Source organism: Micromys minutus (assembly GCF_963924665.1).
Source record: "Micromys minutus genome assembly, chromosome: 2".
Taxonomy (NCBI): Eukaryota; Metazoa; Chordata; class Mammalia; order Rodentia; family Muridae; genus Micromys; species Micromys minutus.
Window position 1 is genome coordinate 103423646 of NC_137971.1, and position 26588 is coordinate 103450233.

The window sequence follows — 26588 nt, forward strand, 5'->3', positions numbered from 1 at the left end:
TGATATTTAGAGGCAGGAGGATTTTTTATGAGTTGAGAACAGCTTAGGTTACATGGCAAGTTCCTTTGCCTTGTATAACAAATTTGACTTTCCATGACAAGGCCAGCCAGGGCTACACGGAAAGGCCCTGTATTAAGAAAAATGATGTAAAGAATATATTTAGATACCATTTGGCTCCAAGAAGTTTCAGTATATCAAGGTCAGGTTTAAACACTTTAAGTTAATATACTCTACTAATTAAGAAAAGATAGCACATGACTTCTTTCTAATACAATAATGTATGTAATGTCAGAGCGTGAGCTTGAGTCATGATTTGCATATATTTAGTTCAAACATTATTTTCTTCTTTTGTACATGAATCACAGTGGGTAAGCTTTCTCATTAAGGTGAGTGGTAGCTCTTACAATGAAAGTTTCTATTTCGATGCATGTCACACTGTCTGGTGTATACTAGTGCTGTATACATATTTTTTAAGATTCAAAGATTTATGATATATCATCTCTAAGTTATGACTTAAACACAATACAAATATATTTATTTGGCTTTATCCTTAAAATTACCATTAGAAAATACAGGCAAATCAAATTGCCTTTCTCTTCATAACTTAAAGACATACATTTAATCTTAAACATTAGCTGTTTTCATTTTTAATTAAAAGAAATCTAAGGAGGGAAAAACCAAAACTGAGCCACCTATGTTAAATTTTTGTTTATTCTATATCAGTCCTCACCTAGCCTGAGGCTCACAAAGGTAAACACATACAGCAAATCCATTCACAATGTCTCGTTAGAATACCCATTTATCATTTTCCCTGTAGTCAAAGTGTGTGTGTACAGGTGCATATGTGTGCACTTGTGGGAGTGCATGTGCATTTCTAAATCACTGTGAATGTTTGTGTATATGTGAGTGAATTGTACTATTGTGTGTGCAAGCATTTTGGGTGAGTTACAATGGAAACAATTCAACATTAGGTTGGAAGGTCGCTAGGTGCTCAGAAGAGCTGCAGGAGAGCTTTCCATCCTAAGCTGAGAGGTGAGACAACTTCTTCTGCCCACTGTTTGCCCTGGGAGGCTGCCCAGAACCCTCACGACGACCCAACGCCAGACCCGGCCCAGCTGCATCAGGACTGGGCACTGCCATCGTAACTTACAGCCTACCCAGGAACAATCTCCTTCTAAAGACCATGGTCCTACAGACCCACAAGAGAGACAACAAGATCACCTGGCACCACCTATAATAAGATGGCAAGAGGCAAGTGCAAGACTCTAAGAAACGAAAACCAAGACAACCTGACAATATCAAAACCCAGTTCTCCCACCACAGCAAATAGTGGATATCCCAACTCACCAGAAAAACAAGATTTAGACTTAAAAATCATACTTCATGATGATGATGGAGATCTTTCAGATGCTCATAAATAAAACACTTTAAAAAGTACAGGAAAGCCAGGAGAACACACACAAACAAGTTGAAGACCTTAAAGAGGAAACACAAAAATTAATTAAAGAGCTAAAAGAAAGCACAAACAACCAGGTGAAAGAATTAAAAACAGAAATAGAAACAATGAAGAAATCACAAAATGAAACAGCCCTGAAGTTAGAAAACCTAAGGAAGACATCAGGAGTCATAGATGCAAGCATCACCAACAGAATACAAGAGATGCAGGAGAGAATCTCAGGAGCAGAAGATACCATAGAAATCCTTGACACAACAGTCAGAGAAAATGCAAAAATCAAAAAGGCTCTAACCCAAAACATCCAGGATCTCCAGGACACAATAAGAAGACCAAATCTAAGGATAATAGGTGTAGAAGAGAACGAAGATTCCTAACTGAAAGGCTCAGTAATAATATATAATTTTTATTATTATAATAATGTAATAATAATTATATAATAAATACAATTTCAACAAAGTTATAAAAGAAAACTTCCATAAGCTAAAGAAAGAGATGACCACAAACATACAAGAAGCCTACAAAACCCCAAATAGACTAGACCAAAAAAGGAAATTCTCCTGACACATAATAGTCAAAACAACAAATGTGCAAAACAAAGAACACTAAAAGCAGTAAGATCAAAAGGACAGGTAATATGTAAAGGCAGACAAATCAGAATTACACCAGACTCCTCAACAGAGACTATGAAAGCTAGAAGATCCTGGACTGACATCATACAGACCCTGAGGAAACACAAGGTCCTGTCCAAGTTACTATATCCAGCAAAACTCTCAATCACCATAGATGGGGAAACCAAAATATTCCAGGACAAAAATAAATTTACACAATATCTGTCCACAAATCCAGCCCTACAAAGGACAATAGATGGAAAACTTCACCACAAAGAGGGAAACTTCATCCTAGGAAAAGCAAGGAACTAATCCTCTTGCAACAAACACCAAAGAAGAAAGGCACACAAACATAACTCTGCTTTTAACAACAAAAATATCACATAACAACTATCACTATTCCTTAATATCCCTTAACATTAATGAACTTAATAATCCAATATAAAGACATAGATTACCAGACTGGATAGGTAAACAGGATCCAGCATTTTGCAGCATACAGGAAACTCATCTCAGCAACAAAGACAGGTACTTCCTCACTGTAAAGGGTTGGGAAAAAAAAAACTTTCCAAGCAAATGGTCCCAAGAAACAAGCTGGAGTAGCCATCCTAATATCGAATTAAATATTTTTTCAATGAAAAATCATAAAAAAGACAAGGAAGGACACTTTGTACTCATCAAAGAAAAAAAAATCTATCAAGATAAACTCTCAATCCTGAAGATCTATGCTCCAGAAACAAGAGCACCCACATTCATAAAAGAAACTCTACTAAAACTGAGAGCATATATTACACCACACACAAATAATAGTGGGAGACTTCAACACCCCACTCTCATCAATGAATAGACCATGGATGCAGAAACTGAACAGAGACACAGTGAAACTAACAAAAGTTATGAACCAAGTGGATTTAACAGACATCTATAGAATATTTCATCCTAAAACAAAAGAATATACTTTCTTCTCAGCACCTACCTCATGGCACCTTCTCCAAAATTGATAGTGGGTCACAAAACAGACCTCAACAGATATAAGAAGATCAAAATAATTACATGCATTCTATCAGATCACCATGGACTAAGGCTGGTCTTCAATAATAAGAAAAACAACAAACAGCCCAAATACACATGGAAGCTGAACAATGGTCTACTCAATGATAACTTGGTCAAAGAAGAAATAAAGGATGAAATCAAAGACTTTTTAGAATTTAACAAAAATGAAGGCAAAACATACCGAGACTTATGGGACGCAATGAAAGCAGTGCTGAGAGGAAAACTCATAGCTCTGAGCACCTCCAAAAAGAAACTGGAGAGAGAATATGTTAACAACTTGACAGCACAAGTGAAAACTCTAAAACAAAAAGAAGCAGATACACCCAAAAGGAATAGATGGCAGGAAATAATCAAATTCAGAGCAGAAATAAACGAAATAGAAACAAAAAGACCTATAGAAAGAATCAACAAAACCAAGAGCTGGTTCTTTGGGAAAATCAACAAAATTGATAAATCATTAGCCAGACTAACCAGAGGGTACAGAGAGAGTTCCACCATGTTCATAGGAGCCTTATTTATAATAGGCAGAAGCTGGAAAGAACCCAGATGTCCATCAACAGAGGAATGGATACAGAAATTGTGGAACATATTACACAATAGAGTACTACTCAGCTACTAAAAACAACAAGTTCATGAAATTTCTAGGCAAGTGGATGAAACTTGAGTGAGGTAACCCAATCACAAAAGAGCACTCATGGTATGTATTCACTTATGAGCACATACTAGCCCCTAAAGCTTGGAACACCCAAGAAACCATCCACAGAATTTATGAAGCTCAAAAATAAGGACGACCAGAATGTGGATGCCTTAGTCCTTCTTAGTTGGGAGAACAAAACACTCTGTGGAAGAAATACAAGGTCAAATCGAGGAGCAGGGATTGAAGAAAAGATCATTCAGAGACTGCCTCACCTGGAGAACCACCCCATATGCTGCCACCAAACCCAAGCACTATTGCTGATGCCAAGAAGTGCTTACTGGCAGGAACCAGACATGAATGCCTCCTCAGAGGCTCTGCCAGAGCCATATTAATACAGAGGAGAATGCTTGCATCTAAACATTGGACTGAACACGGGGAACCCAAAGAAAGAGCTAGGGAAAAGACTAAAGGAGCTGAAAGGTTTGCAACCTCATGGGAAGAACAACATCATCAACCAGCCAAGGCACTGAGGTGGAGAGGGTGATTGGGAGAGGGAGCACCTTCATGGAAGCAAGTTGAGGGGGAGGAGGGAGGGGAGTTGGTGGGAAAGGGTATAACATTTGAAATGTAAATACAGAGAATATCCAATAAAATTGAATAAAAAATAAGATTAGGTCATATCCTATGTGTAATTCAAGAAGAATTTAAAAGCCTTTTTGCTGCGTCATTGCAACAATGCATCTCGTTAGATGATGATGTAATCAGTTTTGTATTTATGACCTTCAGTTATTTATTTCTTATTACATATATTTGTCCTGATAAAAATGTTATTTACTAATGAAAAGAGCAAGAATCAGTTTTTTAAATTGCTAAAGAAATAATTTACCTATATTAAAGCACATAATTAATCTCTTAGGCCATGAATGAATACAGAGATATAGATATATGTCTATCTGTATTTTGTTTTCGTGTCTCAAACAAAATGTTAAACAAACAGCAAAATAAAATTGGAAGCCTAAACTTTTGCACGTCCCAGTTGAAAGGCAACAGGAAAAGTCTCTGTCCATAAACATCTCCAGGGTAGAAGCTGGTTTTGTCTGCAGTAGCCAGACAGTATCCTCACAGAGCCGGGCCTGAATTGCCTTCTCCCCTAGGCAGCTCTTAACAATTTGTCAAGTCATGTGCCAAAGCTTGGGGCCTTCAGGAAGACCCCATGGGCAGTCTCGGATTTCAAGCTAGGCATTAGAGACCTCCAGTATCAGCAGATTATTTCTCTCTACTGGCTCCTCTACTGAGAAGCTTTTCTCAGAAGGTCCATTAGCTTATTCAAAGGCTTTTGGGAGTTATCACACACAATACTGTGGACTTGAAAGCAGGATGGGTAGCAATCGCTTCACACCACCGGTGTCAACATTTATGTAGAAAGGGAGTTAACAGTCATGCAGGCATAGATGCATGCTCTGTCAGCCCCCAGAGAGCCACTTCAAATATATAATTTGCCCTTAAGACAGTGGTTCTACCTATGTGGAATAGTCTTAATATTGAAAACTGGAAACAAACATTATCTAATATTGTCTTCTGGTGGATATAAATTACTTGCTGGGCATTAGAAGCAAAAGTATGCATTTATTTTGTTTAGATTCAAATGTTAAAATTAAAAAAAAATATTGGATATTCACCATTTGAAGCTAGTTTACTACCTCAGAATTTAAACCCTGACTATAACAAAAATTTACTGCTATAGATATGTAGGGAGGTCTAGCCAGCTCTACTGTTTGTGAACTGTGTAAGCATTAGTTCTTTTGGGGATCCAAATTAGTAATAAGTTGCTTTCAGAAAATAAATAAATAAACTTTCATTTATTAACTGTTAAATAAAAGTTAAAGTAAACTACATAAAATGTGCCCATTTGGCAAATACTCAAAGAACAGAGTAAGATATATTAATAGCATCAATAATAAGATACGTAAACTTAACACAATAGGGCTCCTTTAGTGAAAGTACATCTTTTCAGTATAGTAAACTGTTTTTAATATGCCCTCTTCAGAATGAAATAGTTTTTTTTTTTTGCAAGCTTTAGAAATACAGTATTAATGAGTACTTCAGTATTAATGGATTAGTTCATTAGCATATTTAATGTTACGTGGAATGAAATGTTTAGTCATTCATGAGAAATGTCCTGCTACTCACTGCCTGGTATGCATTCATTTGTATCTGGTTCCTGGTCTGCTTTTTGATCTACCCAGAAGAGGAACATTGAGAATAAATACCATTTCAGTTAAGGATTAAACAGACATCAAAGTCAAACTCAAATGCTAGTTTTAAGACTGGAATCCTTCACAAGCCTCTTTAAAGCCTCCTTCCTGCTTAATTACAAATCTAAGGCTCAGGGCAGAAGACCTGAGTTTGCCTTCCTGAAAGCCACTCAGGCTCAGCAGGACATGGGAAGAACTGGATCAGGAGCATCCAAGTTGTCCCACCCTGCTCTGTAAAGGACACCTCATTTTCCCAAGCGTTTGTTTCCTGTTTTTTTTTTTTTTTAATTTTCAAAATAAAAACTAAAGTCATATTCTCATTTGTTTCAACAAGGCAGTTGTGAATATAGAAGAAGAAAACCTAACATAATGTAGAAAATAAATCACCTCTGAAATCTGCACTGCATTTTTACGATTATTGCAAGAACAGCTTACACAACGAGAGCTGTCGGCAAATATAGATCGCTCACTTCTTGGTGCTGAACTGTAGGAATAAGACTCATTCCTGCCCTTCCCCCACCAAGGCTTGATTATACAGTTAGTTTTATACCAAAATATAATCCATTGACGTGCCTCAAGAGCTTCGGGCTCCTTAATATTTGAAATCAGTTAATCCCAACACCATTCCAGACTCATTTATATAACCACAGGCAGGTTTATCTTCCCTAGTCCTGGCCTGTCCTTTCAGTTGTGCCTAGAAAGACCTAAATGCTGAGATTTGAGAATCAAATACAAGAACAATTTAACCCAAGATCCCACTCTGTTCCTTCTGCCTTCAGAGGATTCTGCAAGTCAGAGTTAACACAAATTAGCTCATACCCTCAGAAATATAATTCCCTATTTATAGAAACCCTTGCTTCCCAAGTCTCTCTGCTGAGACCCCCACACTACCACCAGCAGAAGCTTTAGAATACAACAGTATAAAATGCACCACGTCAGAATGCTTTTATAATTTAGGCACTATCGGCTACATACTGGCAAATGACGTTCTTCTATTTACCCAACAGCTGCATGCCAGTGACTGCCCAAATCACCCCCGAACTTAATACAGACAGAGACATGCAAATGCAGAAAGATATTTACCATCTTCAGCACTACGCACTAATTCTTCAGGCAGATTATCTACTTTTGCTTGATCTGTTCAGGAAAAATTAACAAATGGTTAATGGGGCCGACCCCTGATAAGAGAACAATGAAGCTGTCCCTGGAAGCTCCCCTGAGGAGTTGGAAGCAATTAGTCAGGATGCGGTGAAGGATGCAACCAAGACGCCTTCCCCCCAAAACTTTCTCTTCAGATTAGCTACTTGAGCCGGTGTTTTAGCAGCCACTTCCATTTCAGCCCGATGCGGCTCACATCAGCAAGCTGCTTGCTGTGCGCTGACTCCCAAGGGTTAGAGGGTTAGCTCAGAGCAAGCAATCTGCTGACAACGGGAAAGCTGGGGCTGAAGCAGCCTTCTATTCTTCTGCAGAGGGTAAGACTCTGGCCATGACTAACACCTTCCCAAACCTATGGTCATTAACAAATATTTGTGTCTGTACATCATTGTTTTCAGATGCCTCTGGGAGGCTTGCTTCGGAAGCCAACTTAAGAGATGCAACTGGGGACCAGCTGCTAAGTGGAATCTTGGCAGGCTAGTGTGAGAGTGGGTATTGGTATTTGGAAGAGAGAGTGCTAGAATACCCGTCAGCTGACTGTGACTTTTCTTTTAACCCTATACATTCCTGAGCACTTTAAAGCTGCACCATAGCAATAACTCCAGACTTCTCAGACAAGAGGGCTTGGCTTGGTTTTACTAAATAGGATAATTGTCTTCTTCGGTTTCCCTCAGTGCCCATCACCAACAAAAAGGAAGGACAATCAGAGCTGTCCAACAAAGGACTGGACATGCCTTTTCTGGAAGCATTCAGGCAGATATGGGGCTTGGCCACCTGTTGAGGTGGCTTTAGAGGGAATTTTGGCACTGAGAGAAGTTAAAATGAGTGACCTTCAGGGTCCTTTCCAACCCCAAAATTCCCTGATCCTGGGGAGGGTGAGAGCTGCATTCTGAATTGGGAATGTTGTCTTCCATGCCCTGGGAATCTCTGAACTTTATGAGTTGTTTGGAGAAGTAGCTTTTCTTTCCTTCTGCTTAAACGCTGACTTTTGTTTAAAATCTCAAACCGCAAATACCTAAAACTTACTCTAATCCGGACAATGTCAGCAATTAGTTGAGTTTGGTCCTGGTTAACTTTATATTTAACAAATTTTCTCATGGCCATCTGAGACCCCAGGACAGATCATAACTTTGAAACAGTTGGAACAAAATTCCAGAGCCCATGACTTCTAAATCTGTTGGTCTGACAGATAAGTCCCATTGGACATTCTTCCATATCTAAGCCCCTCCCTGCCTTCAGCAGTTAAAGCAGCGGCCGGAGCAAGGCATTCCTGACGGAACGAGGCATGTTAGTCTTTGGTCAGGGACAAAGGAAGCGGGTGAGAGGGGAAGAAATGACAAACGAGAAAGAAAAGCTCTTGAAGTCAGGGACTAATTAAATCCGTATCACAGGGGATTTCATCATATGTGATATGGTCACCTTATAAATACTGTTGACATGTTTATCGTGAGCTTTGGGTCTACTTTGGGTCTACTGTATCATACTAAACAAGGTATTTTAACTCTGAAATTCCATTTTCCTCCATTATAAAAAAGGAGCTAACAACTCATCTCTCATGGGCAGGTACTTGTGGAAAAATTCTTAGACAATTTGTTGAACATAACAATATTTAGTAGATGCTGTTAGTACAAATTTCACCAGCACCACTGGTGCTGGGATTCTTTAAAACTCACTTTACTTATATCTTTTATTGAGAATTTTTATGTGTATGAATATTCATATATGTATATGTGTGTGTGTGTGTGTGTGTGTGTGTGCGTGCACACACATGAGATGCACACGTTTGTGGGAGCCAGAGATTGATATGCGCTGTCTTCCTTGATCCCTCTCTATTTATTGAGTCATGGTCTTTCTCTGAACCTGGAGTCCACTGACTTGCGAGTCCAGACAGTGAGCTGCCCTGGGGCTCCCTTGTCTCTGCCAATCCATGGCAGGGATTACAGACATGTTGCCATTCGTACCCTGTGGAGAGCATTTTTGGCACCTCTGGTCAGTTGGTGGTGGAGAAATATTAATTTTTCAGGACACCTTGAAGCTGATCTTAGGCAGGAAACTGGCTTCTGCCCTGCGCCCTGTAAGGGCTAAAACTAAGCACATTTGCATCTGAAGTTCAGAGCAAAACACTTGGGGCTGAAGCAGTGGAAGGTACATTTGCATTTGAAATGTCTGGCAGGGCAGACTCAGCAGCTGTGGCAGAGGTAGCCCATTTGATCAACATTGTCCCTGATCTTCACTTCACACCTGGTTTCTAAAAGGACAGTTACAGGATCTTTGGTTAACTTGCTTGTTCTCTATCTTAGAAGTGATGTAATCTTTCTGCATGTAATTAAAGTGGTATATAAGAAGACTAATAAACAAAGGCCTTGAGTCAGCCTCAAGGTTTCAATCTAATGGCCAAAGTCATGTTGTAATAACCTTTAACTAACTTGTCTCTTTTCTTTCAATCCTCGCTCTGGTTCTGGGGGACCCAAGTAGGGTGTCCGAGCTGGCCTTGGACAGTACCCAGGTTTTATGATAGTCCTGGGAATGCTTGTACTTCAAGAACTTCATCCACTAAGCCACCTCCCCAACCTTGTGTGTTTCAAACACTCAAACTGGGATTTCACAGTTCAAGGAAATATAGTTTTCTCACAATTAAACTTCATGTAGTATTTTTAAAGCAAAGTTGCAGACACTGAAGAGCGAAGCCGCCTGAGCCCACCAGAAGGCTGTGTCCTCTGTAGCAGTGCACGAAGGTTCTGGTGCATGCCAGCATGCGGTGAGGCCACAGAGGAGCTTTGAAGCTTAGGGGAGGCAGGGACTGTGGGACAAACTTTATTCTCACTTGATGAATCTGATGGAATGTCTTCTAGACTTTTGGAAGGCACTTTCCTAGCAGATCTCCTTTCCAAAGTTTTCAAAACAGGGCTCTGATCTTCTTCTGAACCTGTTACAAGACAAAACGGATGAATACTGCACACTACAAAAGCAGAAGCCTCCCCGTCAGCAGAAGGCAACGAAACCATCGGCTGCAAAGGGAAAGTGTGGCCCAGATTCCCTCCAACTACTTCTCAAAGGAAGTGGAACCATCTCTAATAAAAATATGCCTTCAAAAATAATTTTCCTGGATATTTGTGAACATCAACCAGTAGTACCGAGGGGACCACATCAATACAGAAGTGCTAAGGTATTCGCATGCTCTGAGCTATTCACACTTCTATTTTAGGCCCATAATTTATCAAGCCACACTTTTAATCTTCACACTTAACAGTCTAGCTTTTGAAGACAGGCATGAAATAATTTGGGGGCCATTAAAATAGGTTAGCAGAAAAACCACAACCAGCGGGATTCAGATGTGTAACATCTGTGTACGATTGAGCACTCAGCTGGTGAGTTCTCCAGATGTACAGATGTAAGTTTCAAGGTTCGGGGAAAATTGCCGACAATGGAAATGTGTGTAGCCATTCTAGTAGTACACCAGAATCTTACTAAGTGCAGGTGCGTACAGGCCAGTTTTCTGTCCTAACTCAGAGGGCAGTTTTGTAAAAGAATACCTCCACAGGGTTAATGGGATGGTTTCCTTCAGCAACATTTGCTAAAGGAACTTAAACTTGATTGACTGGGATCCCATCTAGATCCTTTGGTCAGTGGTCAAGAAGAGATGCTATAGTTGCTTGCCACAAACACGCCTGACACCTCACTGGTCAGCCACTTAGCATCTGGTTCCACTGATGCTATCAAACCACTAGAAAGAGGACCAACAGCACTTAAAGTGCCCCGCCAGAGAGCATCCTTCATGGCCTCCTTGCTCTGATCAGGTAACTTCTCATTCCAATTTGCTCTGCGGTTTTCCTGCCAAAATGCCCAAGAGTTGATCAATATCAACCGGAACCAAGCCTTGTTTTTATGGCTGAGCTGGAAGCAGGAACCCAGAGCACTCAGACAAATGTCAAGTAATAGCTTTCAAGATTTAGCCAAGGCAGCAGGGCCAGGCCATGACCTTAGGTGGGATCCAGTGACCTCATCTGGCTGAAAACATATTTGAGAAGGGGAAAGTGTTCTTGCAGGAAAATGGAAAGAGAAAAGAAAGAAATATGGGTGGGCGTGGGGTAGCACAAAGTATCTGAGGGACGGGAAGTTGCAGCCTTGTATTTGGCCCGGATATTAGATGCCCCAAATGCTAAAGCACGACCCTAAATGCTGAGTTTGTGTTCATTTGTGGGGCGTTGTCACTGTGACTTTTACGAGAGATGTCTGTGAGGTGTGCCAGATGAGAATTTTTAATTGTTTCCAAGAAAACAACTGGTTTGTCTGTCTAAAAGGATCTTGCTAATCTTTAAAAAAAAGTATTTAAAAATACTGCTGGAATCTAACAGTTTTATAGGTTCAATGAGATGATTCTGAAACACAGCCTTGTGAGAAAAGCTGTTCATATTCAAATTATTTGAATAAACAAAATAGATAAAATGGCCTTTTCTAACTAAGAAAGGTTTGGGAGAACTTAAGAAAGAAGAAATTGTTATGGAAGAGCATTAAAATGGCCCCAGTCTTTAAATCGTCACCATTGACACATGCATCTCATTAAGCAGACTCTTCATGCAGTAGGAATTCTCAAACACTCACTGGAGTTGTTTCTCCAGCTCCCCCTGTTAGAGCTGGTGCTCCCCTCTGAAGACTCGGGTTCAGAGCACGCCTCTGGTCCTTGCTCTTTCTCTTGTCTCTTATACGGTGTTGCCAGTACCAGTTTAACTTCACTTGCTTCTGTAGCCTTTCCTTTTGTTTCCAGGGGAACAATGGGGTGCTTATTTCTGGACACCCTCATTTCTTTAAGAGCTTCTTCAAAGCCTGGTTTTTGGGGAGTCTCTGTTTCTCCTGCAACAAGCCTTTCTCCGCCTTTGTCCTCTACAAACCACATGGGCTCAATGTTCTCTATTTTATGGTCTTCATAAAGTCGTGAGCATTCAGGGACCCCAAACCCACTTGTGCCACCCTGGACATCTATCAACGGACCAGTCATAGCTTCATCTTCTAATTGTTTATCGCACTGGCTGACTTGAGATACCAAAGCACCACACGCAACCTTCATTTTAGAGGCTCCTGAGCCATCCAGAAAAAGATGGGGTATTTCTCCCATGAGGTCTGCTTGCTGTGCCTGTGAAGACTGCTTCTCCAAAATGTCCTTTTCCCCTGACAGCTGGAGATGGCAAGGCCTTTCAGACATCTCTTTAAGAAGTTTCTCAAGACCAACATCAAAAACACTCCCAGTTACTGATGGGGCCTCGGTCTTCGCTATGGTTTCCTTTATTTCTGAAGGGTGGAATTCAGAAGCAAGTTGATGGGACATCCCACAAACAACTGTTGAGGCTGACGGAGAAACAGTCACTGTACCGTTTTCCTCTTTTGACAGGGGAGTTTGTAGTGATTCCTTCAGTAGTTTTTCCAAGCCAGCCCTGAATTTAGGGCACTCTGACTTTGGCTGAGTGATGGTTTCCCTCACTGTCTCTGCCACTTCCTGAAGTAGCTCCTGGCCATCCTGAGTTGCAGTAGAAGCGGGAGAAACAGGGGCATATGCTGATGGTGACATTCTGGCAGATAAGTGAGCTCTACCTTCATGAGTTGTATCAGGGAACGTGTAAAAAGAGTGAAAGTACTTATTTGGAACAACAGGGTCTGGAGCAGCCCACAGGGGACTCCCTCTCTGAGGGCTTGCGGGTCCACCTGCTGTTTGCTCTCTTTCGGGGAGCGTGGTGTCCACCTCTCTAGCTTCTCTAAGTAGCTTCTGTAACACAGCATTTACATCAGTCATTGCTGCTTTGGAAGGGAGAACAACTTTCTCTATAGCCTCCGAAATTTCCCTCTGAGAAGACAAGGGGCTATCCTGGGATTGAAGAGGAGCATCCCGAGATAAAGACATATCTGCCAGAGAACTGGAAACTGCCTCAAAAGAATGGGAAGGCTGAACCGATGGAGGAGATCCTTCCTCAGCCAACTGAAGCATACCTTCTGTGTTACAATGTTTGGCCTTCGGGGTGAGACCTGTACCTGCCAAAGTTTCATCACCCTGTGGGAAAGGAGCTGTTCTCTCTCTCTGATCTGCTGAAGGACTGAGATTCTCTTTTAACCACTTTTCAAACAGTAGGTCATCTTCAGGCAGGGACATAGGTCTAGTAGTAACAGGTTCCTGTGGAGACATCAAGGGAGTCGATGCAGTTCTAGTTTCTTCCTTTAGGAGTTCGTCCACACTACTGTCCTGTTGAATCCTTCTTTGAAGCTCTTTGGGGCTCTTGAGCCCCGTGACTTCTTCCTCATCCTTGGCAAAACTTTTCTTTTGAGGCCATGCGTTATTTTCAGAAACACCTACTTTGAGTGCTTGCTGTTCATGAACTTTCTTGCCCGGGGTCTGGCTTGCTGGAGATGTGGATTCTGCCACCAACGTCTGTAACCTGTCACTGAACGTGTCTTTAGAGACTTTAGGCAAAAGGCTTGTTTTTGCCATGGATTCTTGAATCTCTTGATCTGAGCAAGCCTTTTTAGTCATTGGAGCCACAAAGCATTTCGTATTTTTTCCTGTATTTTCCTTTGAAGGCTCATTTTCTACCAACTGATAAGTGAACTTTGGGGGTGTTTTTTGGTGACATGTGGTTTCATCTGGTGGTGCTTGAAGCATGTGCTTTAATTTCTCCATTTCTTCTACAGCGATACCATTTCTCTGCCTTAAATGTGTTCCTTCTTCTACTCCATGGGTCTTTTCTCTTGAGGATTGCATGGTTCCAAACTCCTTGGATTTCTGTCTGTTCAGTGACACAGAAGTTTGTTTGCTTGTTGCAGTACTCTTCCCATCTGGATCTTTCCCGTTTCCATTAGCTCCCAGGCCCCAGAACTTTCTCAGATTCTCAAACTGAGAGTGGCTATAGATTTGTTCTCCATTGGCTTCATCCATCCTTTCTCTTAGAGACAGAACTTTGAAGTTACCATTTGATTTCTCAGTCACAAATCTCTCTTTCTCCACAGAAGGGTGAATTTCATTCCCCATAGTTGGAAGTAGAGTTACTTTATCAGACTGGTTACCTGAAGGATGGCTTTTGGATAGACCTGATACTGGGGGCCTGCTTGTTCTGGGTTTATTTGAAGAATAAAAATGGGAAATATGAGGTCTTTGGTCATCCTCATCAAAGACCACCTGTTTAGCTGGGACTTGACTGTGGTCACTCTGGCCTAAAGATAAATTGCCCGGGGACATGACTTGTGACTTCACGGGATGGTGTGCTTTAGTAGAAGATGGCTCCTGGCTGCAAGAAGATGTGAGTTGTGGTGCCTTTAACTTAGCATCAGCCTTGCCTCCTTCCCAAAAAGATATTCTGTCACTCACTCGCTTGTATTTCTCTCTCAGCACTTGGTTCTTGGGCTCCTCACTGGCTTCTTCTTGGTCCTCAGGCTTCTTCCAAGAAGATCCACTGTTGCTAGCCCCAAGGGGCAACCCACTATTCTCTGGGGAAGATTTTAAGACAGAAGTATTTCTAGTTTTGCTTTTCTTTTCTGCATCATCTTTCATAATAGAACCTAGAACAATTACTGAAGAGTCAGCGTTTATATCTGTGTTCCCCTTACTTTTTTGAGTTGCATAAAATTTGTTTTTTTCTTTATCTAAGCTGCTGGGATGTTTAGTGTTCCATGGGGCTTGGGCTTCTGAGTCAGATCTTTTCAGAGCCCTGAGCAGGTAGTCACTGTCTGCAGGAAGGGTCCCAACTCCTTCTCCCGTACTCTCTGAACCTTGGCTACCACCCATGTTTTCATTCCTGTGACTTGGAATTCTGTAGCTTTCAAATCCTTGCAGTGTACCTGGACCTTCCTTGGGAGTGCCTTGTTGGGACAAATTCTCAGAGTTAGACTTGAGAAGTGCATCACTGTCTTGGCAAGTTTTAGAAACTGGCATATATCCCTCTTCTTGGGGTGCCAAGCTGGAGCTCACAGGCTTCAACTTGGATGTTGGGACCTTTGAGTCGTCTTCTTTCGGACAAGTGTTGTCTGTCATCAAAGCATTGCTAATCTGTGCTTTTGAGTCTGTCTGCTGTCTGAGATCTATTTCTTGGAGATGTTGGAGAGTTGACACACTGTCCTCTGTATGAGAAGTTCGATTAAACCAGTCGAGGACTTTAGATATGGAATCATCAGCTGTCTTCCTTACGTCTGTAGCACATGGACCCACGTGTGAGGATGTCTGATTAGTGAGAACCATGAGAAGGGGCTTACCTTGCCGATGGTCTCTAAAACTGTGGTCCCGTGTCTGTGATGGCTCAGGCTCGGCATGCTGAATCAGTTCATCTGCAACACAGATAGGCTTTTCTGAATGAGATCATGTTTGCAGGGCTGTTTTTCAATCATTCATACTGTGTTCTAAATAGGGCACATTCTACAGAGTTAGCTGCCCATACCAGCATCTTTCAGGGAGTTTAGTATAAGATATTCTAATGAACTATTCTGCAAAAGATACCTTGTAACAGGAGAGGAAGACAAATGCATACTTCTTCAAGTAGTGAGGTGAGGTACTTGAAAACTGTTCATTGGAGTCCATGGTATAGATTGGAGTCCATGGTATAGATTGGAGTCCATGGTATAGATGTTCTAAAAGTAACGTGAGCTTTGCATTCCACTCCACATTATATTTAAATATAAATCTTCTCCAACTCTCAAATACTAAAATAAAACTGAAAATCCAGCAATGAATGGCATACTGGTTTTATGGCTTTGCTCATCTAAAAGGAGATTGTCATAAGCCATAGGGGAAGCTTTGAGAGACACGAATTGAAGTAATTTCAGGAGTTAGAAAAACAACTTTCAAGTAAGACTAAACAGTGAATTCTTTCCAGAACACTTGGATAAAAAAATGAGAATCTTTGGATTCCTGGGCCTGACTCCTCATGTATTAAATCAAAAATCTCCGAAGCCAGAGCCCAGGCATCTTGACTAGCAGCTGTGCTGGTGACTGGTCTGCTTGCTGGAGTTTGAGATAGACCTCCAATCAGAGCAGCCTCCTCCCCTGTTCCTCATTTTCTTCCGCTATTTGTGAGTCTGAAGTTAGTTCTGTAAGCCGTGTCAACTGAACTGGTTGCTTATTGTCAGCTGAGCAAAGCTAGGGGGTCTAAGGAGGGGTGTTTAGATTCTTTTTGATCTATAACTACAAGGTACACAGGCATTTTATGAGAACTCACTAGGCATTTACTTAAGGCTCATATGCTTTCGGACTTTTCTTTAAAATGCTAAGCCACACAGGGCATGCAGAGGGGTATTCCTAACATAAGATGAGCTGATTTGTTTTTACGATCTGCCACATTTTCAGATCAATAAAAACATGCCAGTTTATAAAACTTAGTATTTAATTTTAATCAACTGACTAATTGCAAAAAGGTCAGAGACTGCAGAATACTGACACATACTAGATATCAGCTTTTTTATTTAAGTACACATTGTATCACTAAATATTTGTCAATAATTATGAAAGTCTTAAAGAATTATATGTCTATTTACAGACTAATAATGAGAAAAACATTTGTGATAAACTCTTGGCTAAAATAACAGAGTCTTGTAGATAGGGATTAGAGATGGCTCAGTGGCTAAGGACGCTGGCTGTTCTTCCAGAGAACCTGGGTTTAATTCCCAGCACCCACATGGTGGTTCAAAGCCTTCTGTAACTCCAGTTCAGAGATTTGACACCTTCTTTTGGCCTGCAGGCCATGGTGGATGGGTAGAGAATCAGGCGAAATACTCTTACACACAATTAAATGTAAATCTTTAAAAGTCAGGGTATTATAAATACAATTTATGAATTATATATACATACCTATTTTTTTGGCAGGGTGTATAACTCCCAGTTAGCAAAAGTTACTGTTGACAAGCAATATCACAGATGAAAATTTTAAAAATTGTATGTGTGTGATTCTTCTTAGATATTTTACATATAATGTTATAATAAAATAAGAATATTTCTTTAAAAATTTTATAGTGAGTAGTTTTTCCTTCTCTTTGAAGAACTCTTTTGTATCGTTTTCTATTGCAAACATAGGCTGAGTCTTGATTGCATTGAAGCTTGTAACTAAAGCCAAGCCCTTAAGTCATGTTCACAGGAAGTTCTCTGAATGTCCTAGTACCTTATACAGATTATTTTAATAATTAAAGAATGAAAAGGGCTCTTAGTGAGTGGGCATACCCTGTATATAGGCACTGAGACTAGGAAGGCTAACAGCCTATCAAAAAGAGCTCTGTTGACAGTATTTTCTTCCAAAAATGTAAATGGTCAATCATGATTGCAAAATCTGACAGAAAAAATAACTAAATACAAAATCACCAGGACGGCCTGTGAGGAAGCAGATGTAGTTTCAGAATAAGAAAGTTCTTTCTCCTTATAAATATATAAATATAACAAAGAGAAGTACTATCCCTGGACTCCACGGCACACCCTACATGTCAGGTGTTTACAGTACAGTTCACAACAGTAGTAAAGTCACAGTTATGGAGCAGTGACAAATCGTTTCAAGGTGTGTGTGTGGGAGGGGGGTCACCACAACATGAGGAACTGTATTAAAAGGTCACAGCATTAGGAAAGGTGAAAACCCCTGATCTAAGTTAATGCCATGTGATTATTTGCTAATGTTTGGCCAATCAGTAGTAATTTCTTCTCACATGAATTATCTGATTCCTTGAAGAAGCACTTGTTTTGTTTGTTTGTTTGTTTCTATTTTTAAGGAGTTCTATTCTATTCAATTAATTTAAGTGTGCAAAGAGCAAAGGAGCCTTGTGTCTTAATGGGTGGGCTCAGGCAAGGATGGAGCTACAGGGCTAAGCTAGTGTTCTTCAGCACTGACCTAATACTCACAAGAGCAGTGCTAACTTGTTACGGCTGTTTTAAAATCTTGACTTTAAAAAAAATCACAGGATTCAATGAAGATATAATTAAGGTGTGAAAAAATATAAAATATTACATTTTCAATTTATGTTTTTCAAGGCTCAACAATGATGTAAAAGCCCAGAGGGGACACAAAAAGGTAATTTGAGGGTCACTCTCTCAGAAGTTCTTAAAGTCTAGTTTCATAGCCTTAAACTAGTAAATATGAATGTGTTTGCTCTACCCAAACATTCCGGAAGTTATTTAATGCCTACTCTCTACACTGAATTTTATTTACCTCAAAACATTGTTATCTGTACATGTGATTTCTTTCTTCTTTCCTTCCTTCCTTCCTTTCTTTCTTTCTTTCTTTCTTCCTTCCTTCCTTGCTTGCTTCCTTGCTTCCTTCCTTCCTTCCTTCCTTCCTTCCTTTCTTTTTTTCTTTCTTTCTTTTTATTTTGTGCTGTTGTTGTTGAAACAGAGACTTTCTATTATGCAGCTCTGAATTTCCTGGAACTTTCTGTGTAGACCAGGTTGGCTTTGAACTCACAGAGATCCTATTGCCTTAGCCTCCCAAGTGGTGGGACTCAAAACCTGTGCCAACAAACCTGGCTTATTTCATTTATTTTTTATTTTGTCTTTTTAGTATTAGCTATAAGGAAACTCATATTAAACATAAGCTTGTCACTGTGCTATCCTGGTTCTTTTGGTGATGGTGATTTAGGAAAGTCACCAAACAGCAGCTATTTGAAATGTAGCTGGGCTGCTTAAGCAAAACCTTGATCTTCTACAGGGATCTGACCTGATCATTTCCCTAGCTTATCTGGTGAAGTCAGCTTTTGTAACTTGCAATGACAACTCTTACCTGCAGGGCTTTTAGACAATTCTGATTGAAGCTTTGTAAAATGTGATGGCTGATCTTTTTCATTGATGATGGATAAAGTCTCAGCACACGGAGGTCTTGTGGGTAGAATGTCTGAATGACAAGGGATCTCATCACTTGGAACAGACCCAGAAGACAGCGGCTGCTCTGTTTCCTTTTTTGAAATGCTTGGGCTTGGCACTGACTGATAAAGAGACAAAGGTTTTTTGTAGGAGAGCTCTGGGTGATCCCGAAACTCATCTATGTCCCCTGCATCTTCAGTTCCATTTTGCAACCTGTCAGATTCTAAGACAGTAAATTCTCCTACTTCCTGACCAAGAATAGGTCTAGGACTCTGTGGAAGTTCACCCTTCACTGCAGAGAATCTCACATGCTTTAATGGCTCCAGCGAGTTTGTTGGAGAGTCGTCTTCTAAAGAATGCTCCTTTTCAGAAAGTCTCTCATGGATGGTTAGGCTGGGTGATAGGATTTTGCTTTTCGAATCAAAGTTGTAGTTTAAACGGAGAGTCTCTGAGTCTGTGCTACTGGAGCTGGAGTTTCGCTTTAGGATCCCCCTTGGAGCCCCCCTTACATTCAGTGAGTCCCTCCTTTGTCCAAGAGAAGACTGCTTATCATCTTCTTTTAAGTCACTTGATTTGTAGATCAGTTTTCTGGCTTTGGGGATTGGAGCTTTGATATGAGACACATTTTCAATCTCCATGGATACAGGTTGCTTTGGTTTCTCTGACTTTTGACATGACATATCTGGGATACATGGCTTTTCTCTTGATTCTGACAACTCACCTGAAAATTAAAACATATTAGCTGATACATTAAGTGGAGAATAACCCTACAATTTAAAGGAGACCAAAGTTTAGTCTGCATCTACTAAGCACTATGGAAATATAGAAGATAGAAGGGAAGCTGTATAAATGTAGCCCTAATGGGAAAGCGCTTATAGACCCATGTATTGGCATACAGAAGACTTTTATAGTAAAGGCATTATTCTATGACACTACAGTGGTAAGACATGGCATTAAACATATGTCCAAAGCCATGGAATGTAGAATACCAACCATGAATCTTTGATGTGAACTATTGACTCTGGATGACAAAGATGTTTTAGAGTAGCTTTTCTGTGTGAGGTGATGGTGAGAATGAGAGAGGCCTGCACCGGCTCATATCTTTGAATGCTTTCTGTCTATTTGGTGAGACTGTTTGGGAAGGATTAGGAGGTGTGGCTTTGCTGGAGGAAATATGTGACTGGGAATAGGCTTTGAAATTTCAGAAGCCATTCATTCCCAGCTAGCTTACCCCCTCCCTCTGTCTCGCTGTTCTCTACTTTCTAATAAGACATAGCTCTCAGCTACTATGCCAACACCGTGGCTGCTGCCACGCTCCCACCATGATGTCATGAACTCACCCTCCGTAACTGTAAGCTTCTCCAAATTACATGGTTTCTTTTATAAGTTGCCCTGGTCATGGCATCTCTTCACAGCAATAAAAATGTAATCATGCTTTCATAGTTATTAAAAAAAATACTACTGTGGTAGCAGATACTAACCATGAAGAAGAATCTGCATATGTGGGAATAAGGCATATTTAGGTATTGTATATACATTCTGTTAAGTACGATTATAAACAGAGTTCGCTCTTAAAGTTGATGTACAAAATCTGATAAGATGGTTCAAAGGATAAAGGCATTTTCCATTCAAGTTTGGCGAACTGAGTTTAATCTCATGAAATCCACAAAAAGTAAGCAGAGAGAATCAAGTCCACAAGTTGCTATCTGACCTCTATGTGTGCACACACGGGATGTGAAAGTATAAGAGGCTCTATGAACATACAAAGAGAGGTTTAGAGATAAAGGAGAGAGAGAAGCAAAACAATAATATAGAGAAAAGCAAAAAAATCATATATTTTTCTTATGTGACATCAAGGTGTGTGTGTGTACTCGTACATGTGTGTATGTACATGTGCGTGTGCATGTGTGTGTGACATGAAAACTGAAGATGGTTTATTTCCAACAAGTGGGAAAACTAAGGAGTAATGGGAAGGATGGGGAAGGATGTGGGGATTAATGCAAGCAAGATACAATGAAATATATGTGTAAAATGTCATAACAAGTTTATTTTGTTTTGCATTGTTTTATATGTAAAAGTTATGGAAAATATTACTGTGCTGTATTTGCTCTGTGATACCTTGTACTAATAATAAAAACTTTTAAAATAGAGTTTGTAGGGCTACAAAACATGTCTCCGTGGTGAAAAGCACTTGTTTTTACAGAGGACCTTGGTTTAATTCCCAAGATCCACATGGCAGCTCACAAGCATCTGTAACTCTGGTTGCCAGGGAATTTGATGCCCTCTTCTGAACTCTACGGGCACCAAACATGAATAAAATAATGCTTAATTTTTAAAAAAATTTCTCAGAGAAGGCTGAAAGAAAAATACAAACATTATCTTTTAAAATAACATATTAAAATCATAAAAAGTAAGTCAACATTTTAAATAAAAATTCCAATACCTAAAACTAATGTTTTATCAAAAACGTTTAAAAGCAGCTAACATGCTCCAATGGCTTTTCCCTACACAACATTTGTGCATTACAAAGTGTACCCAATGGGAAATATCAAGACAGGCTAACTGAAGGCTGTAGCTCACTGGCCAACTGTTTCTCATCTTCGACAGATTTTTAGTGAGTGACATCTTCTTACAGTTGCTTTAGAAGAGACAGAATTTTCTCTTCCTGGCATGTAAACTTCTGTAAGTGAACATTTAACTCAGTCAGACCACACACTTGATCAAACGCTCCTGAGAAGAAAGCCTTATCATTTCTTCCTGGGACCACTTTAAATTTTTTGTCAACTTCTTTTAAACAGACAGCCATGTTGGCACATGGTAGGAATGCAAGAAGTACTGTTATATGCAAGACTGCATGTCTTGGGTCCAAAACCTTCCCATGTCACCGCTGAGGGAACTCAAATCATGGAGGTCACAGAACAAGTATCAAGCCCAGGACTGGAATGTGCAGACATTCAGCTTTTCAAATCTAGACAATGGACAGAACAGCAGAAGAAAACCATCAAGACCTCTCACTTTCTCCAGGGAGTTATTTTAGTGAAAGGAACTCTGAGCATTTCCCCCATCCACAGATAGCAAAGATAAAAATAGCCAGGCCAGGAAAATAATATTTACCCTCTTTTGAAATCTGAAATAAACCAGCTTTTCCAGTTTTTGCCTGCTCGGCTTTGGTTTGCTGAGGTGAGTGATCTTCTGGCAGCTTGGGGCTGTTGAATGGATTCTTCCTTTGCTGAGAGAAAATAGTGCTTATTAAACTTGGTTTAAATGTCATAACAGCAACCCAGCATTAACAAATGCTTATGAACTCACATACTTGGTAGCTTTAACCAGTCCAATCTAGGCATGTTTGGGCCTAAGGTAACTGTTTAATTTGGTTAGCATTAAACTACTATACATCATACAAAACACAGGTATAATTAAATAAAGTATGCGCATTGCCAAAGTCCTTTCAGTTATGCCAGAAGCACATTTTATTGATAAGAATGACTATGGTTGACAGCAAAGACTTGGTCACGGGAATCCTAGGTTTCTAGTCAGGTCCCTTCCCATCAGGGCCCTTCCTCCCACACAGCTCACTATACTAGATAACAGCTCTGTGACAATTACTTGCATGATGACTTCGGTCACCTTGAAGTGCTTCACAGTCATTGTTACAGACAACTCTGACATATAGACTGGGGTTGTTGCTGTTTGAGACAGGGCTTTCCTACACAGGCTATACAATGCCTTAGGTTTCACACAGTCCTGCCTCTGATTTTTCACTAATACAACTGTCTATAAACGATTATTGTTTGGATTTTTACAAATAGTCAGTTCCCCTGGAAACAAACATCTAATAGATATTCAAGAAGCTATGACTAAAAATAAGGACTGTGGTAGGACTGACAAGCCATAGTCCATAGCCTAAGAAAGGCAAAACTGTATAGGATGTTGATGTTTAACTTTATACTGGAGTCTCACTCTACTTTTCTGGACCTCACAAAGGTCCTACTGTGTCTTCCTTCAACTCATCCCAAGGCCTGGGACTAAACGATGGGTCACCACCTGGCTCTTTTTAAAACAATTTTAAGATTTAATCATGTATATGTGCGGGGATTGGGGGGGTACATGAACACACAGGTACCCATGGAGGCCAGAAGAGCTGTCTAGAGCCGGAGTTACAGACTGTAAGAAACTCACGTTCTCTGCATGAACAATGAGCCCTCTTCAGCACTGAGGCCGTCCCTCTCTTCTGCCCCTAAACTGTTTAATTCTCGAGGACAGAAAGAAACCTTGGCCTTTAGCAACACAAACATAATAATTATCAACCTTATCCACCTCAGGAGTGACCTCTTAAACAAAACACCCTAATAATGTGCACCTTATTATACACACAATGAATTACAGGGGTCTCTGCATTTTGCTTTGCTTTGGCATGATGGGAAAATCGGCACTCCTGCCGATAATGAGGTTTTAACTGTCTGGGCTCAATCTACCTTGGGTAGAGACACAGCTGGAGTCCTCGTCTTTTCCTGGGACATTTCAGTCACACTGGAAGCTGGATCCACCACGCCAGAACTACAAAAGAAACCATCACTCAGAAAATAAAATCTCACCCTGTAGGAGGTATCAGTCATGAACCCACAGCCAAGAGCTTTTAAGACAGGAGAAAGGGAGACGTTTCTAAGATCAAACTGCAAGAAAGAAGAAACTGGGCTCCAGATATGATTAGGCACCAAAGCAAAGGCAACCATGGGATAAAGATGTAAGGGTAGCATAGGAGAGGACAAAAGCAGCTATTTGGGTCCTTGAAGATGTCCAGGGTACAGTCACACAAGGGGCTTACAGATTAAAGTTGCAGAAATAAACTCATTTCCAACTTAACTATAAGATATAGGGAGAAGGTGAGCAATAGGTTTTACGGATGAAATGCAGTCACGGAATCTTGATTCCGCAGCAGTGTTTCCACAGGACATATGAAACATAACTGGAGCAGAGACTCAGTAAGTAAGTCAGAGCTATACACAGTGCTGGTGGCTCAGGGCAACTTCTCAAGACCTTCGTCTCAACAAGTTAATAGGGGAATTCTTACTCTGGAACAAAGAGAAAAGTTCCAGAAGGTCATTGAGAAAGTGGTGGGTGGGTAGATGACTGCATCTGGTTGAAAAAAGTCTACAGGATTCTCTAAACCATGATGTCCCTTGAGAGGCAGCACAGCCCCGGGTGCGAGTAAACAAAGAGCTCACAGAGCAGGGTGAGTTCAGCAGGTCACTCTGACTGTGAGTAAGGAGAAAAGTGGGTCACAGAATCCCAGGACAAGGGGGAAATCAGCTGAGAAGGCTCACACCAGGAGCTTCGCCATAGAAACAAAGATGAAGTCACCACTGGCTGGGTCGCTGCTTCCTGTTAATCTCCAGCACTTCTAGTGACACCAGACACAAAAGCTTAGAAAAATCCTCTGAAGGTGATGGCTTTTCCCCTCGTTGCAGAGTAACCTAAAGCCCAGGCAGGGAAACAAGTCACCTCCAGGCCATGGAATCTTGCCCAAGACTGCCACCACCAAACCCCAAGGCTGGCTATTTTGTGGTTTCATTTCTGTACTTGAACTGCTATTTTTTTTTCACATTATGCTCCTAAGAAAGCTGTCCTTCCTTCCATCGCCTTCCTTATTGATCCAAAAGTAAAGTATAACAGAGGAAGCGTTATTCATAGTCACACAGAGGCCAAGAAGAGGAAGGCAGGGTTATGAAATGGAAAACACAAGAAAGAACTTGTACTAAAACCAGAATTTGGGCAGAAAGGGACCCTTATAGGAAATCTGTTCTTGCACTAGATGGGCACAAAGCCAAATTAAGTTGTGTAACAGCAACGTGCCAAAAAGAACCATGGCTGATAGACCTTGGGGTCCACACAATGAACTGCCAGCACCTCAGAACTGAGGCTATTTCTCTCCAGTGCCAGAAGCCAGCCTGGGAACCTACTCACCTACCCAGGGCTAGTGATGTCATGGGTCTTGGAGAAGAACCTGTAACTACCACACTATTGAACTAGCACAATTTCTAACGACAGTCTAACTATCTGTCCTTATACCCACGGATAAACTTACTCTTCATCCACCACCAAGCAAAGTTCTTTGCAACAGACAGTGACCACTGCAGAATAGCACAACAGGTCCAAATGCAGAATTCTGCAGCCCAGTCCCAACTGATGTATCTATAACACAACTCCTGTACCTTATACTCGGAGTCACTGTGGAAGAGGGGACAGAAAAACTATAAGAGACAGAGAGGGAGGTTGCTAAAAGATCCTGTCTCCAAAGGCTACCCCCATGAAGTCTTACCAGTGTGGCTGCTGAATCAGGAGCTGAAGAAGAACGGCTCTAATAGACCTGCTAAGATGGCTGGGGAAAGCCATCTATATAAAGCCTGCCCTACACAGGAATGCTGAGAGCAAGACAGAGAGCCTTCCCCAGGGAAGAGTATGCCAATCAGTTATCCAATAAGGGTCAGCCCTACAATCATATACACACATGTAACACTAAACAGCCTGATTGGTTGTATTTACTCACATAGGTAACAATTGGAAAAGAGGTCATAGATTTGGAAGAGCAAAGGGGGTACATTGGAGGGTTTGAGGGAAGAAAGGGGAGGTAAATGTTCTAAGTTCCTTATACGACGAACAGTATGCACCAGATGCCTGACTCAATGTCAGTGCTCTCCCTCAGTGAGTAAAGCTGCTGCACAGTCAAAGGATCGTCACCCACACAGAGTTGGCATCCCCAGGGGGCAGACATGCGTTTCTGACATCTTGATCCTTCCTAATCCCAGACTCCAAAAGATAAGCAGGGCCTCTGTACTGTTTACCTCTGCATCTCGGCTCCAGAGGCCCCAACTGCACATCCCGATTATGACTCACTAAAGCTGAAGCCTGTCCTCTTGTTCTCCTGTTAAGCTTAGCAGTTGGCCTATTCACGCGACTCTTGGTGGCTTCCGCTCAACTGCACACTGCAGTGTCTGCCACAGTCCATCCTGTCATTTTCAGGCAAAATGCAAACCTCCCTCTTGTAGTTTCACTTGTCCCATTACCACGTGTTTTCTTGGCACTTTGGGTTAAGAATCTGCTCCCTGCATGGCATCAGGTCTTTAGATTTATATTGCCTAAAAGTATGATCTTTTATGGTCAGATAAGGTATATTTTGTCCATTAGAATCCCACTTCTCCTAGAGAGAGGCAGACTCTGTCATGAACATAAAAGATGTTCAATATAGTCAACGTGAAGTTATTTTTTTGAAGACATTATGTAGCCCTGGCTGAACTGGAACTCCCCATGTCTAAACCACCATGCCCAAATGCATAATGGGATGCCTAAACGGTGAAGAAACCCAAGTTCCACAACCTGTGCTCTGTAAGTTTCTTCTTCCAGACATTCTTTGAAAAGGACCCGTGATACCAGAAGCCACACTTGGAAAATTTGGCATGTTAAGATGATTAGAACACTAGATATTAGCCCTTGTTGTAGAACAAGAAAGAAATTCTGTAATTGATTAGTTTGATTTTTTTAAAAGTCATTCTGATCCCCTTTGGGGTGGTAAATCCCAGGAAGGCTACTATTATGAGTCTCCCTCATAGGCTGGCTCTGTGCT

The 26588-nt window shown here is 40.9% G+C and overlaps 1 protein-coding gene across 6 annotated transcripts in view; it reads right to left on the reverse strand.

The window, feature by feature from the left end:
• SYTL2 (synaptotagmin like 2) overlaps positions 1 to 26588 on the reverse strand; it is a gene marked incomplete at its 5' end in the record, with an annotated part of 62001 nt that overhangs the window by 17441 nt on the left and 17972 nt on the right. For 3 of the 6 annotated variants that reach the window (XM_080912665.1, XM_080912664.1, XM_080912662.1), the window contains 7 exons: positions 5945 to 5992; positions 7093 to 7146; positions 9989 to 10090; positions 15394 to 15465; positions 18888 to 19688; positions 22082 to 22196; positions 23443 to 23524. In XM_080912665.1, the coding sequence (XP_080768791.1) occupies positions 5945 to 5992; positions 7093 to 7146; positions 9989 to 10090; positions 15394 to 15465; positions 18888 to 19688; positions 22082 to 22196; positions 23443 to 23524 (1274 nt within the window). Of the gene's footprint in view, positions 1 to 5944; positions 5993 to 7092; positions 7147 to 9988; positions 10091 to 11766; positions 15466 to 18887; positions 19689 to 22081; positions 22197 to 23442; positions 23525 to 26588 lie in introns of all 6 variants that reach the window. The other 3 variants (XM_080912661.1, XM_080912663.1, XM_080912666.1) reach the window with 3 other exon arrangements.